General features: G+C 49.6%; 1 protein-coding gene across 1 annotated transcript; it reads left to right on the forward strand.

Moving 5' to 3' along the window:
* Nucleotides 1-1,559: 1,559 nt before the first annotated feature.
* Nucleotides 1,560-11,956, forward strand: SLC2A2 (solute carrier family 2 (facilitated glucose transporter), member 2). The gene is made up of 11 exons (XM_010292821.1): nt 1,560-1,592; nt 2,264-2,359; nt 2,876-3,150; nt 3,651-3,775; nt 4,551-4,666; nt 5,832-5,994; nt 7,086-7,273; nt 8,380-8,484; nt 10,380-10,481; nt 11,355-11,558; nt 11,765-11,956. The coding sequence occupies exons 1-11, from the start codon at nt 1,560-1,562 to the stop codon at nt 11,954-11,956; spliced, it is 1,599 nt and encodes a 532-aa protein (XP_010291123.1).
* The last annotated feature ends 2,962 nt before the right edge of the window (nt 11,957-14,918 follow it).

The raw sequence follows: 14,918 nt of genomic DNA on the forward strand, positions 1-14,918 counted from the left end.
GCCTGTTAATTGCCTAACCCTGCCAGCCCCCGCGTGGAGGCACCGGACCGCAACGCAAAGAAACGGTGCTTGTAAATGCCGGGGTATCCACACACAGCGAGCAAACAAAGGCGACGGGCAAAGATCTCAGCTGGAAGGACAAATATTGGGGAAAAACTTCAAAAAGCTCAGCCTCGGGGCCCTCCCCTTGCAGCTACGCCAACCCGAGGGGAATGCAGGTGCTGCGGCCGGAATCAATACCCGCATTAATGCAATGAACTTTTCTCCTCCAGTTAAAGTTTTACTTTACTGGAGAGACCAGAGCAAAGATTAGTGGTCTTATGCTCTTTTTTTTTTTTCCCCCTCTTCCTTTTCCTCTGCAGAAAGTACATTTTGTGCCCATGTGAAGTCTGGCTGACTGAGAGCATCATCCAGTGAGTCGCTGGAACTTGGCTTCCAGACCCACCGGGGGCTTATCTGGAAGGTAACGGCATTAATCAGCATTAATCAACTTCTGGGCTGTTTCAGACTTTGGCAGGTCTCCTAGGGATGCTGCCATCTGCCCTGGCTCTGCAGCTCCTCTTGCTGACGATGTCAAGGACAGCAAAGCCCGAGCGAGTCCAGCTCAGTCCAGCTTTGCAGCGATGTGCAAAGTTCACGACTGCCGAGCGAGCCCAGCCAAAGGGCTGCGATATTTGGCAGCATCAGCAGTATTTGATAGCATCGGCAATATCTGACAGCACAGCCATCAGCTGGCGGTGCTGAAAGGCGCAGCGTTCACGCCGTCGTGGGCTTTATAACGAGTGCTTATGGTATTGCAATCTTCTGGGCAATTCTGCTATGTTGTGTCTCCATATACACATATGGTTGTCTCCTCTGAATGCTCAGGATGCATACGTACAGGTGTGTATTAGCATTACAGGTACAGGTTTATTACCATTACGGCTACATGTTGAGAGGGCTGTGTGCAAGTATGTATGTACGTACGTATAGAGAGACCTGCATACATCTGTATTTCTGTATGTTTGTCCGTACGTATGTTATATATGCACATAAATATCTTTTAACACAGGTGGCAAGTGATATTTAAATAAAACATTTACTCATTTTCTAGCTTCTTTGCTACACATGCTGGAAAGATTTCTTGCTAATTCAGCAAGAGGTTTGTAATGTAGCGCACAACCCCAGCACAGAAGCCACAAAAGGTGGCGAACATCTCAAAATAGGCAGTAGCGTGTTCCCAAGTCCCCGGCACGTCACATTGCAGACTGCTCGCCTGAGGGACAGCCCCAAACCAGCTGAATCATTTGAATTTCCCAGGTCCACTCTATGTTATTGCGGGTCTCCCGGCATTTCGTTTGTCCCCCCAAATACGGGGATTGGTAGTGGCTGCTCTGAGCTGAGCAGTGGCCAAGTAACACATGGAAGGCTTGGGTTTCTCATTAACTCCAGAGTTGATATAGTCCCATCTCTCCGAGCACCAGCCAGTTTTGCTGCCTCCACCTCATCCCCAGTGTCCCTCCTTCCTTGCCCAAGCTCCCACCTCACTCCACAGCCCAGGACAGCAAAGGAGCTGCAGGATGGACAAGAAAAGCAAAATGCAAGCAGAGAAGGTAACCATGGCTCGGTAGTATTTTTGCACTAGAATTTCTGCAGGAGCCCAGCACTGAGCAATGGCATTTATTGCCTGCCAAGATCAAACCACCAAAAAAACCCCCCCATCCCCTAATGAATTGCTCTTTGATGTCTGCATACTGAGTGCAGGGGCAAAGGGGTCAAGGGATTATTTTTTATTTTTAAGAGCTCCCTCAATTGATAGGATACTTTTAACTGCGATGGCAAGAAATAATACTTAAAACAGCACTGCTGAAAAACACTGTTTTGGTAATTTTTTTCCTAGCTGTTCTGCTTGAGCAGCGTTGCTGCCTGTGCGTTGGAGACAGGGCAGGGCACGTTGCTGCCGCTGCCTGCACTGCCGTACCGGGCAGAGCTCCCGATCGCCGCGAGCACTGGGGTGAGGACGGGCAGCGCGGCAGGGACAGCCCCAGAAGATTGTTCTTTGTGGGGGCAATGCCACTCTGGGACCTGATCCTGCCCACCCCCAGGGGCTTTCCCTTTTTGTTTGGAGATGGCCAAAGCCCCCACACTGCTGCAGCAGCATCCCTGGGTGCTGCTGTCACAGCCAGCCAGGGAGCAGGTCCCTTGGGACAGGGATGGGGTGCAGATAGAGTTCGGGCAGGGCTAGGACAGCGGGGTGAGGCTGTTCTCTGCTTCCTCCCCCCAGCACCTCACAGGAACGCTGGTCCTCTCCGTCTTCACTGCGGTGTTGGGCTTCTTCCAGTATGGCTACAGCCTGGGTGTCATTAACGCCCCCCAGAAGGTAAGCCGAGCCCCCCGAGCCATGCACAGCCAAGGATGGGGGCTTCAGGGCAGCCAGGGCTGGTTTGCCCCTTGCAGAAGCCCTCAGGGGGGCTCTGCCCCCTCCCCAGGCACTATCTCCCGCAGCACAAAGCCCCTGTGATAAGGTAGCAGGGTGAGACAACAGTGAGGACCCCCCACTGCCAGCCCCCAGCTCTGCACATCGAGGTGCCGTCCCCTCTGCAACGCAGTGCCTGTGCCCAGACCGAGGGATGGCACCTCTCCGCGAGTGCTGAATCTGGACACCGCGCTCACCCTGTTCCTGGGAGGTGGTGTTGGGTGAGAGGGGATGCTCCATGCCTGCCCTCGTGGTCCATCCCCAGTGAGGAACAGGGTCCTGGGGAGCTGCAGAGGACCTCAAGACTTCACCCCTGCAGCGCCCATGATGAAAAGCTTTTCCTGGGGCAGAAAAAAAAAACAAAACAGGGGTTAGTTATAGATTTGAGCCGACAGTGTTTTTCCTTTTTGCCCATCACAGGTGATAGAAGCCCACTATGGGCGTGTGTTGGGCATCGCTCCCCTGTACAGACACGCCACCAACACCTCCAGGGACGATGGCACCGTCCCCATCCCTGTCACAGAGCCCTGGGGCAGCACCGAGGGCATGCTCACACCCCCGGCCGACACCGGCGAGGACCTCGCCACCTCCGCTCACATCCTCACCATGTACTGGTCCCTCTCTGTCTCTGTGTTTGCCGTTGGCGGCATGGTCTCCTCCTTCACCGTGGGGTGGATCGGCGACCGGCTGGGGAGGTGAGAGGACCTTGTGTGCTGTGACACATGTGCCACAGCCCAAGCCTTTTTGTTTGATTTTTTCCCCCAAACTGTTTCCTCCCCGTAGAAAAACAGTTTGTGTTATTTTCCCTAATTTAATGAAAAAAAAAACCCTCAAACTTCCAACATACTGTTCCAACCATCACAGAGGTCTGGCTTATTAAAATCCTCTATTATAAATTAGACATTTTATTGCAACTTTTAGCAACTTCAGACAAGCAGCTGATGAGCAGCCTTGACTACCTGCCGAATTCCCCCCTTTCTTTTCGTGGCAAAAGGGAGAGAAGGGCATCTGAACGCTGTTTGCACAGGATGTGTAATATACTTTTAGCCACTCTGATTGCACCCCTGCCCAATATTTTTCAGTGCCTACAATCATTTTTTCCCCTGTTATGCTGATTAAGTCACTTAATTATGTCGCGGTGGCTGCTTTGGCTGAGAGCGGTGCCAGAACGAGCTGTGCTGCTGCTGCCTTGCAGGGTGAAAGCCATGCTGGCGGTGAATGTCCTCTCCATTGCTGGGAACCTCCTCATGGGGCTGGCGAAATTTGGGCCGTCCCACATGCTCATCATTGCCGGGAGAGCAGTCACGGGGCTGTACTGCGGTAAGTCCAGGCAGCATCATCTGTCCCTTAGCAGGGTGCTGGGTGCTGCATTGCTCCAGAGCTACAGTTAGAGTCTCTTCTATTTTAATTTTTTTTTAGTTCAGAAGGGGTTTCACAAGTGGGAGTTTCCCTCTTCCCCCTGTGTCTGTGCTTCTCAGTCCAGGCCCTTTCCCAGAAGTATCTGGGTTGGTTCTATCACAAAATAAGTTTATTTTATGTATTCTAGAAAGGAGCGAGTCCCTCCTCTGTATCCCAAGGTTCAATTTTGCTGGTGGCTGCTGTAACAGTATGTTATTAACCATGCTGTTTAACAACTTTCCTAGACAACCGTACTATCTAGTAGATAGTACAGGAGCACTGTACACAGACAGGATAAGATCATACGCAAGTAATATGGAATTACACCAGAATTAGCTTAGAAATAACAGCTTGTTACCACTGTTACTGGTATGCAGATGCAGTACTCCACTCTGAAAGTTCAAGGCAAGTTTTAAGAAAGGTCTTTGCTCTGTGATAACTTCTCCCAGCGGATGATCTCTGCTCCATGCTCATATGTAGGTGTTCGAGTGTACAGGCTTCCCAGATTAGAGCTCTGAATCCGGAGTATCTCAGTGCCTTTGCAGGGCACGTGTGCTTCCCAGACAGGCATGACGGACTTGCTGGGATGCGGAATGCAGGGCACAGGCTCCATCCTCCTTTCCCATTTGGGAAGCGGTTTCTGCTGGTTGCTGAGCTGTGGTCTAGAAGAGGTGACACCCACATGTGCTCGGTGCAGGGCTCTCCTCTGGACTCGTGCCCATGTACGTCAGCGAGATCTCTCCCACGGCCCTTCGAGGAGCGCTGGGGACGTTGCACCAGCTTGCTATTGTCACGGGTATCCTCATCAGCCAGGTAAGAAGGGAAGCGCGCGAGTCCAGAGAGGGTATTTCAGAGATTAGGGATACCCCAGTGATATCCTGGGGTATCACTCATCATTCCACCCCAAAACTGAAGGAGAGTGGGAATCGATCTGCTCTAATGGGGTTAAACGCCTACCTTGAGTCAGAGGTGTCTTTAAGTACTTCTGCAAACAGTTTCTCCCCTCCACGGCAAAGTTTTTGTATGCATCTCTCAGAGTCAGGCTGGATCCTAACATGAGATCCCTGATACTCAGATACTCAAAAATGGCTTCATGAAGAAGCAGGCAGTCCAACATCTCCAACAGCATTTCCCACCATGGCAGGAGTCCCAGCTACATGTCAGGCTGGCACATAAACATACCTAGAACAAACACATCCAGAAAAACTTACTGTAACCACAAAGTTCATTTAATCTGACTTAGCCAAAGACTATGGACAGACTATGGGGAAAAAAACCGCGCAAGGTAGGTCCTGCTGGCTTCACTGCCTGTGGGAATACAAAAAACGCTTTGCAAATTGTGGAAGGAAAAAGGTTGCAAGTACTCACAACCCCTCTGGAGCTCCCTTTTCAATGCCATAATCACACACTGAAGCAAAGCTCAAGTCAGCCTGTTTGCTGAGCCTCATGCTGCACTGCAGCCCCGGTGCTCAGACTGTGCTGGTTAGCTGCCAGGCAACTGGGACATCCCATGCTGTGTGGACCTCCACCCACGCTCCGCACCTTTGTGGAGCTGCTTAGGACACCTATGCCCATAAAAACCCATACCCTAAAAACCCAGGACAGCAAGGCTTGAGGAGAAAACATTTTCATCAGCATGCCTGTATTTGCTGAGCTGTTTACACAGCGGTTCTGGCCAGGCACAGGTCTCCTGCCTGTGGATCCCAAGGAGGACCGAGTCACCCCAGGGTGGGAACAGACTTGCAGAAGCTGGTCCCACAGCACCCGTAACCCAAAGTCTCGCTCATGACATTTTACAACGTCTGGTCATTCCCTCTTTGTAAATATCATAACTAAAGAAATCAAATTGTTAGGACGGAGAATTGGTATTTGCTTCTAGTTTTCTTCCAGGTTGTCACTTCGAAATGCCATAATGGTCAATTGCTTTCTTTTTCTAGGGTGCAGAGTAAGCTATTCACATGTGTCTCGATTATTCCAGGTCCTCGGACTAGACTTTCTCCTGGGCAATGATGAGATGTGGCCCCTGCTCCTCGGTCTGTCTGGTGTGGCTGCCCTCCTGCAGTTCTTTCTGCTCTTACTGTGCCCTGAGAGTCCCCGATACCTTTACATCAAACTGGGGAAGGTGGAAGAAGCTAAGAAAAGTAAGACACACCTTCTGGTCTTGTCTGAAGTTGGTTTTATATTATACATAGCATTAAACGCAGAAGGAAAAGCCCGGCTGAGGGCTCACACAGGTAACTGGGTATAGTTGCTCCATCCCACACAGCACATTTGCAGGAGGGATTTTGGACACTTGCATATAGTCAGTAAGGCACACTTGCTCATGTATCACTGCGGGTGGCGTCAGCCTTAGCGTGTTATTCCTCTCCATCACAGAGATCGCATCTAGCAGATGCCACCCCCAAAAAAATCCATTTGATTGGAAGGGATTTCAACCAGGTGTAAAAATGGCATCTTCTGGGGGACAGCTGATCTCTCCATCCTTGGTGCTATTTGCAGCCACACAGCAAATCCATAGTGCTTACTCCAACTGCTTATATATCTTCCAGCGTGGCCCTCCTTAGCCGGCTCCAGTCACCTCTACAAGGAATAAGAGCAATAAATGGTAGGGCACAGCTGAAACTGAGGTGAGAAGCAGGGCCTGTAGCGATAGGACAAGGGCTAATGGTTTTAAACTAAAAGAGGGCAGATTTAGACTAGATATAAGGAAGAAATGTTTCACAATGAGGGTGGCGAAACCCTGGCCCAGGTTGCCCAGAGAGGTGGGAGATGCCCCATCCCTGGAGACATCCCAGGTCAGGTTGGACGGGGCTCTGAGCAACCTGCTCGAGTTGAAGATGTCCCTGCTCACTGCAGGGGGCTTGGACTAAGGGACCTTCAAAGGTCTCTTCCAACCCAAACTGTTCTGTGATTCTGTGATTCTAAGCTATGAGCTGCTGAAGTATAAATTAGCTCTGGACCAGAAACTATTAAGATATGTTAAGATATAATGGGGACTAACAAGCATTGCTAAGGGATGAGGCTTGAGCGTGGTGTCTCAGAGCTTTTGAAGAACTAATGTGCAGCTGTCCCTTGCCAAGCAGACACACTTTTGGGGCTTGTTGTGCCATAGGAGCCCTCAGAGCAAGAGAACACTACTGGCCATGTGGTTGGCTTACCCTGAGTTTTGGCTAGACAGGTTCTTGTCTTTACCATTGAAAATAAAACGTCGATCTTTTTTTTCTTCCTTAAGGTTTGAAAAGGCTCAGAGGAAACTGTGACCCAATGAAAGAGATTGCTGAGATGGAAAAAGAAAAGCAAGAAGCTGCTAGTGAAAAGAAAGTCTCCATAAGGCAGCTTTTCACCTCTTCGAAGTACAGGCAGGCTGTCATTGTGGCACTGATGGTGCAGATATCTCAGCAGTTCTCAGGAATCAATGCGGTGAGTCTCCCAAAAAAAGTTTGCCTTTAAACAAATCCACGCTGAACATGAAAAGGCAATGCTGGCTCCGTCCAAGCCATGTAGGGGTAAAGAAAAGGCTTTCCTGTGACTGCATCAAGCTCCTTGGCCACCAACCATGGGTGTTGAAGGTGGACCTCACCTCCAAGCTGGGCTGTGGGAAAGCAGGAGAGGAGACGGGTGCGAGGGAGTTCAGCATGAAACCAGCTGGCAGAGCGAGTCCACACTGAGCAATCCCGTGATCCTCCTCATACCTGAGCCCGTTAGCAGTTTGTTCTCTTTAATGACTACCTGCTCACCCCAGGAACCACATAATCACCATCTTTTAGCTATTTTTAGCTAAACGGTTTTTGCAGCACCTCCTGGGATACCAGAAATTACCATTTTATATCTAGAAGCATGGAACCTCCTTTTCAAAATTAGCTAAGACTCAAATTTTTGAAACTCTGGTGGTGACTTTGCAAAGATTGAGGCCTCTGTCCCACCGGCTTTGGAAACTCTAAAAGCATTTCTGCATCGCAAGGCGGAGCAGCACGCAGGGATGCCCAGCCTCGCGGGGCTGGGCCGGGACTGAGTGGCCCCACGCAGCCTGGCTGCCCCAGCTCAACGCTGTGCTCAGCCCCATCCTCCAGCCATGGGGCCAGCCACCCATTTACCTCCTGCCCTTAACTTCCACAAGGTAGGAATCACCTTATTCTTTGAAAGAAGGAAGAAATTTGAGTCATTCCAAGGCAGCGAGAATATTTTAAAATTCATTTAGAACTCGAGTCATATTAAGGTATTTGTCTCCAGTGCTCGCTACTGGTCATCTGGCTTTCAAGACTAAACATGGGACTACATGGAAGAAAACAGCTTTAAATGTGCAAATGCAATAGCTCAGGAGGGGAATTTCAATGGGATTTTTAACTCCCTCAGGCTCCTTTGAAAGTTTCAGCTTTAATTATTATAACAAGCCATTAAAAGTTGAAAAACTAATAATAATTAAATTACTTCACATCTCAGCCAAGCAAGTGCAACTCTTCCCTCAAGGGAACAAAAAGTTCCACCAGCCCTGTTGCCTAATCCTTCATCTTAATGTATTTTGATAGATCTTTTACTACTCTACAAACATTTTTGAGAGAGCTGGAGTTGACCAACCAGTTTACGCAACCATTGGCGTTGGAGTGGTGAACACAGTCTTCACTGTTATCTCCGTAAGTAAATACTTCTGCCCCCCCAGCCTACAAAAACACATAAGCTACAATGTGGTTTTGAAACATGATTTTATCCTGGGGCTGGGATTTGCACTTTTGCAGGGCTGACCTGGCACACCTTACAGGAAAAATCATTCCCTGGGCAAGTCTCATTGGAAAAATCAAGCCTTGAAATACAGCCCATTGCTATCAAACAGCACTGCTAAATGTCTCATGAGTGAAAACTGCATCGCTGTGTTCAGGGAAATTCTGGTAGCTCAGCATTTCCCCCCCCCCCAAATAAAAGTTGCCTTTGAGACTGAAATTCTGCAGGTCCTATTCCCCTCGGGGAGCAGGCAGGGGGTCGGGGTTGTGATGGGGAAGGAGCAGCTCACAATCTCCCTTTCTACCCGTTATCTTTCAAATTGTTTTCTGTAGGTACATAGCACCTGCACGAGTGATATCCAAAGGCTATTCCATAGTAATAAAAGTAATCTAGCACCTCTCCTCATCATATCTATGCAGTGCTTTGAAGCAATAAAAGGATGGTTCCGTTTTCACAGCCTTTCCCTTTGTTTGTCTCTCTCCTGAGAGTATTAACACAATTCCTATCGGCAGGCAATTACTTTTTTAATGTGGCCGTTAATATAAGAAGATCAGGAAATGCCAAGCCCATTTCCTTCACACCTCTAGAGAGACTTAGGGAGTAAAGGACTTTTACCCACCACCAAGCAGGACTAGCTGCGAGGTAGAAATATACAGCTCTAAGAGATCTTAGTCCAGCATGCATGAGATAGGAGGTCTTGGAGTGAACCTGCTTTAGAGGAAGTCCATCACAGGTTCCATACAGAGGAGAAAACATGATGTTTATTGTGAAATGAGGCACGGAGTCATGAGGCTGGAAGAGGTCTTTCTCCAGCTCAGAGGGTCTCCTGCAGTTCGATCTCTACCCCTGGGCTATGGTACTTGCAGCCTGAGGCATTTGCTTTTTGCTTCTTTTGGCCATGAGCACTTAAAAATTACCTGCATTTGTCAATGAATGACAGACCACGATCAAAAGGCAGAAGCACTGAGCACCGGGTGACCTTGGCAAGGACAGAAGGGAGTGCAGGGGCTCACCCTCTGCAACTTCACAAGTTAGCAGGATGAAGTTAGCCTCCAGCAAAAGACATGGCCTCTTGGAAGCATAAATCACTTGCTGTAATGAAAGGAAAGGTTGAGCTGATGGCCAAAAGTGTCCTTTCGAGCAGAGGGGAAGGAGCAGGCAGTCTCAGAGGCTAGTGCATGGTGTCTTAGGGCAAGCCAGATGCACTGTCCTCTGGAGTTACCTACAGCTCCCCATTGGGTGAAGTGATTGGTACAGACTTAGATGTCAAAAGTTGGATGAAATGACTGAAGTCCACCAAAAGGAACTGAGAAGGAGAAAGCTAAGCCTTGTGGCTACCAGGGAAGCAAAAGGAGTCTGAGAGCAACTGGAGGAAAACTTCTGACTCCAGCTGCTACACAACTATCCGATGCCGCAGGCCCATGATGTGACTTGAATCATGCTACATTTTGAAGGCTGCTTCCAAACTAATGCTGACCTAGTAAGTGTATTCTTCCTGAAAAAAAACAAAAAAGAGAGGAAAAAAAAATGTCCATAGTCAGCAATACATGTTGTAGGAGCGGTGGGAAGTCCTGAGAGCTTGGAAATGCATGAGCTCCAAGTACACATGGGTGTGCTGTTCAGTCTGGCTCCCTAACAGCCACCAGCAGAGTTTCTGACACTTGGAAACCAGCACATAAATCTCTACCATGAGAGCTAGAAGGGCAGGAGGGTGGTCTGGTAGTGGTAACGGGCTGCTCATTACTGGACCTGATCGAATCTCTTGAGACCAGCGGTGCTGGAGCCTGAGCTGCTGCATGTGTTTCTACAGGTCTTTCTGGTGGAGAAGGCAGGCAGGCGGTCCCTGTTCCTGGCTGGTTTGATGGGCATGTTAATAAGCGCCGTGGCCATGACAGTTGGACTTGTGCTCCTGGTAAGGATTTCTCTCAATTCTTTCTCCATGGTTTGCAAACAAGAGAAGACAAACCACCCTTTAAAGTGAATATTTTGCATTTTCATCTCAAAAAAATTCAGAAAACATTTGTCCTTAGAAGGGACAGTTCAAAGTGGCCGTAGCTGGAGCCATCTCTGGCTACAGCAGTGCCTGAGGATGTTGTGCTCTTTGGCCCCTGAAATACCACAGTGCTGCTAGAAGGACATGTGTCCCCTGTCCCCTCCCTGAGCCTGACAACCTCAGCTCCTTCCAGAGCAACGGTGCTATTCCCATGGCATAAACCCATGCCTGCTAAGAAAACTCAGGGCATATCTCCATGTGCAAGCACTGTGTGCCCTAGCCCCTCAACCTGTGTCTCCCTGGCTTGGTGCAGGGATGTTAGACTGCTTGTCATAGAAAAAGGGACAAATTATTCCCCTCAATACCCTGTGAGAGATGGGGCAGAACAGTCAGAGGGTGGAGCCAGCCCCCATCAAAGTCAGTCAAAAGCACTGGTGCAAGCTCCTGTCAAGTTGTAAAACCAAATAAGGGGTGGCCTCCTTTACTGAACACCCTGCTTATTAAAGACAACACCGTTTTGCCGCTTCCTGGCCATGCTGCAGGCAAGAAGAGGGCTTGAAGGTACAGCTGAGCCGATAGCTGTGGGCTCCAACATCCCTCTACAAGTGGCAACACTGGCACCACATGCCCAGCCAGCACCCGGCACAAGAGTTTAGAGCTTTAATTATGCATGTCCAGTCCCCACTTGTCTGAATAGAAAGAAATTTCTGAAAAAGAAGCCTAATTAAAATAATTAGTGATCATTAATGAGAGTCATATTGGGACTGTAACACCAAGCACACCCTCTTGCAGAGCCAGTTTGCCTGGATGAGCTATGTCAGCATGGTCGCGATCTTCCTCTTCGTCATCTTCTTTGAAGTTGGACCCGGGCCCATCCCCTGGTTTATCGTAGCCGAACTGTTCAGCCAAGGCCCGCGCCCTGCCGCCATCGCCATCGCCGGCTTCTGCAACTGGGCCTGCAACTTCATCGTGGGAATGTGTTTCCAGTACATAGCGGTAAGAATTCCCTCTAAAACTGTACAAATAAATGACTGGCATGACCCACTACTGGGCTCCCGAAACAGCCCAGGGGGGCATGCACGTGCCTCCCAGATCTCCATCTCCAAGCCCCACAGGGCACCCCAGCCACCTAGGGTAGGAAGGGTAAGCCATCCCTGAGGCGCTGACGGTGGTGTCCCCTGTTCTCGCTTCCCCCACTGCAGGATCTGTGTGGACCATACGTGTTTGCAATCTTCGCAGCTCTGCTTCTAGTCTTCTTTCTGTTTGCCTACTTCAAAGTACCGGAGACGAAAGGAAAGTCCTTTGAGGAGATTGCAGCTGTGTTCCGCCGCAAGAAGCTCCCAGCCAAAGCCATGACTGAGCTGCAGGACCTGCGAGGCAGTGAGGAGGCATAGACATCGCCACACACCCAGAAAGGAGGGACTGAGCATAGACCTCCTTCAGGCACCATGGGAAGAACGTTGGACAAAAGTCTAATTTCACAAGAACCTTGCAGCTGGCAGACCAGGAGGACCCATCCGTCAGGTGCCTTCTGGCTGCTGTGGCTCACACCTTCGAGCTGCAGGTGCTAATCTGGCGTTTTACACTGAAATACTCGGTACAACTGGGCTGCAGGAACAGCCAGGGAAAGGATGGGAGGAATATGTTACATGTGTGTCTCCATGCCCCACTGGAAGAGCCTGGTGGGATGATGATCTTACTAGCTGTCAAAGCATTACACTGAGCAGGGTCACCACTCAGCTGGAATGAAGGAAAGAGGTTGGCTGATGCTGTAGCCTCATGTTTTCACCTTTCTGTCCCATTCTTGCTGCTTCCTTCTGCTGAGTGGTATGATGCCTTGAGAAGCCAACTGCAAATGCAGTTCTGCCACCAGCATACAGCACTGATCACCTGAAGTGCAAAGGAAAACAGACTGAGCAAACTCCCCCTTACTCTTGCCTGTGCAGAGGAAGAAGGTGGATCCCACCTGAATCGGTTGGGATGCATCTCGCTTGCTTTGCTGTCTGTGCATTATGGAAATGTTGTCCAATCTCATAAGGATTTCTCAAGTCACAATATTTTTTTAGGAGAACCTTAGAAACTCTGGCTGGGTTTATGTGGTTTTTTTCCTCTCTGGTTTCATCCAGACTACTTACCTCTTTTTTCCTCCTAGGAAGACTCTCCTCCCTCCCTTATCCCTGCTGCAGCACTAGACACAGCACATCACTGACCACACAATGGGCGTGGGCACTCCTGGCCCCCAGGACAAGAGACTCAAGTCCTACTGCCATCCTCGCCATGGTGTGACCATCACCAGGTCACCTCCCCTCGCTGCTCCTCCTTCCCCACCCTCTGCATCTGCCTTCCCTTCCTTTTGTACAATGCTTAGACCCACAGGCTCCAGCTTCAGCTGAGGCCTCAGGCTGCCCGTACCGTAACAAAGAATGATAACCCAAAGGGGAAATGGGTATCGCACTGGAAGGTGCCCCACTGATCTGGCTGGCTGGCTGGCTGTGCTTCAGCCAAGATAGTGTGCAAGCAGGAGGCTGTGTTGTTTCTATATCGTTGTTTGTGCTCGTTTTACTTCTTTATGAGATAATTTTATGTGACAAAATCAAACTGCAAGGATTTTTCTTCCTTTTGGGGGGAATATGTTGAACTTGTCGTAAAAGTCTGCTCTCTGTTTCCTTGACTTTTAAGATTACCATGTTCCTCATTGTGATACCAGGTTACTTTCTAGCAACTTTCTCAGGATAGAAACCCATTATTTATTTAGAGATGAAACACCAGCATTGCTTGGTCACTGCAAGCTCATCGCAGCTGCCAGTGAAGCAGTGACCATAACGTAAACAGAGGATCAAGCATAATGAAAAGCATGAGAATAGATAGGCCAAGGTGGATCACAGGCTACTGCTGTGGGTTTGGTTTTAGGGAAAGTTCATGCTCCTTTCCATGTGCCTGAACTTCTTTCTTTTGTAGACTTTACTTTCTTGGTATTAAGACCCTAAAGCAAATTCTGGTCCTTTCCAAGTGACTGGAATTGTAGCCACAAGGTCCACTGGGACAAGTGTCCGGCCCTGCTTATGTGCACTGAAGCAGTAAGATTGCACCAAGGGCTTTCCTGGAGTGACTGCTGGGATTTAACTAGAAGAGAAGTGGGTCAATGCTGTCATGTGCTGCAGCAGCAGGGGACCTGGGACTGACACAGGGCATGCAGGCGTGTGGGAACCAGGGCCCAGGCTGCGGTGCACAGAAGAGAGCAGCAGAGCTGGGGCTCTGGGTCTAACCGTCAGTCTGTGTGCTGCAAACAGGTCTCCCCTGGTGAGACTAGCTGAGACAGCAGGCTCAGAAGCTCTCTGTGGTGTCTACTGCAGTTAGTTAAATACTATAACGGATTATCTGAATGTAAAAAAAGGAGAAAAAAAAAAGAGATGGGTTCTTGCTTTCAGCAATGTTATCTATGTCTGTTACATAAAAGTGACAATGAACAATGGCATGTGTTGGCTTGCACTGTTGGGGTTTTTTTCCCTCTGTACATCTCAGACGTATGTCCAACTCCAGGCAGGAGGTATTTTCCTGGCAGGGCACGTTTGCTCCATGGGTGGTAATTTCTGTGCAAGCCCCCAGCTGGTGAGACCGCAGGGTTGGGAGGCAGCCCTGGAGCCCATGGGAGCTGGCTCTGTGTCAGGATGACCCCTCACTGGAGGTGTGCCGGCGTCTAACCCCAGCTGTCCCCGCCGCCCATCTGTGAAAGCCCACTGTAAAGCACATCTCTGCTCACATGGACGCTGGTGCAGCTTAAACTTGGTGCTGGGGCCCCTCTAGGCACAATAGGCAGGAGGAGCATTTGGGGCGAGATGAGGTTCAAAGTAGATTTGCTCCTGCTCTGAGGGCAGAGTTGGGCTGGGTTCCTCCCAGGAATGGGAGGATGGGACAGCAGAGGCAGGGTGGCAGGGAAGGTGCTGGCACTGTGGCCCCGGATGTCCCCGCTCAGTCCTCATGAGCCGGCCAGGCCGTACAAACAGAACAGCTCGAGCTATAGCCCCACAATGGTCATACAGGTGGTTTAACATGAGAAAGGCTGTCCAAAACTGCTTCGCTAAACTTCTGCTGAGCTTTGTCCTAATGCCTGAGGGTCATCAGTCAGTGACACTGTCAGTAACTCAGCAGTGAGGGGTCATTATTTAGCAACACTCTGAGCAGCCGTTCTTTGTTTTCCTGTGTGTTACTAGGTGAATGATAACAGAAAGCCCGATCTGATTACTGTAGCGCAGCACATACATAGATTAGTTTAACAAAGCCCACAACACTCACATTACCCACAGTGTCCTGATTTCAGCCAGGATAGAGCTGGACACACAGCTATATCCCTAAACT

The sequence above is a fragment of the Phaethon lepturus genome, unplaced genomic scaffold (assembly GCF_000687285.1).
Source record: "Phaethon lepturus isolate BGI_N335 unplaced genomic scaffold, ASM68728v1 scaffold43518, whole genome shotgun sequence".
NCBI lineage: Eukaryota > Metazoa > Chordata > Aves > Phaethontiformes > Phaethontidae > Phaethon > Phaethon lepturus.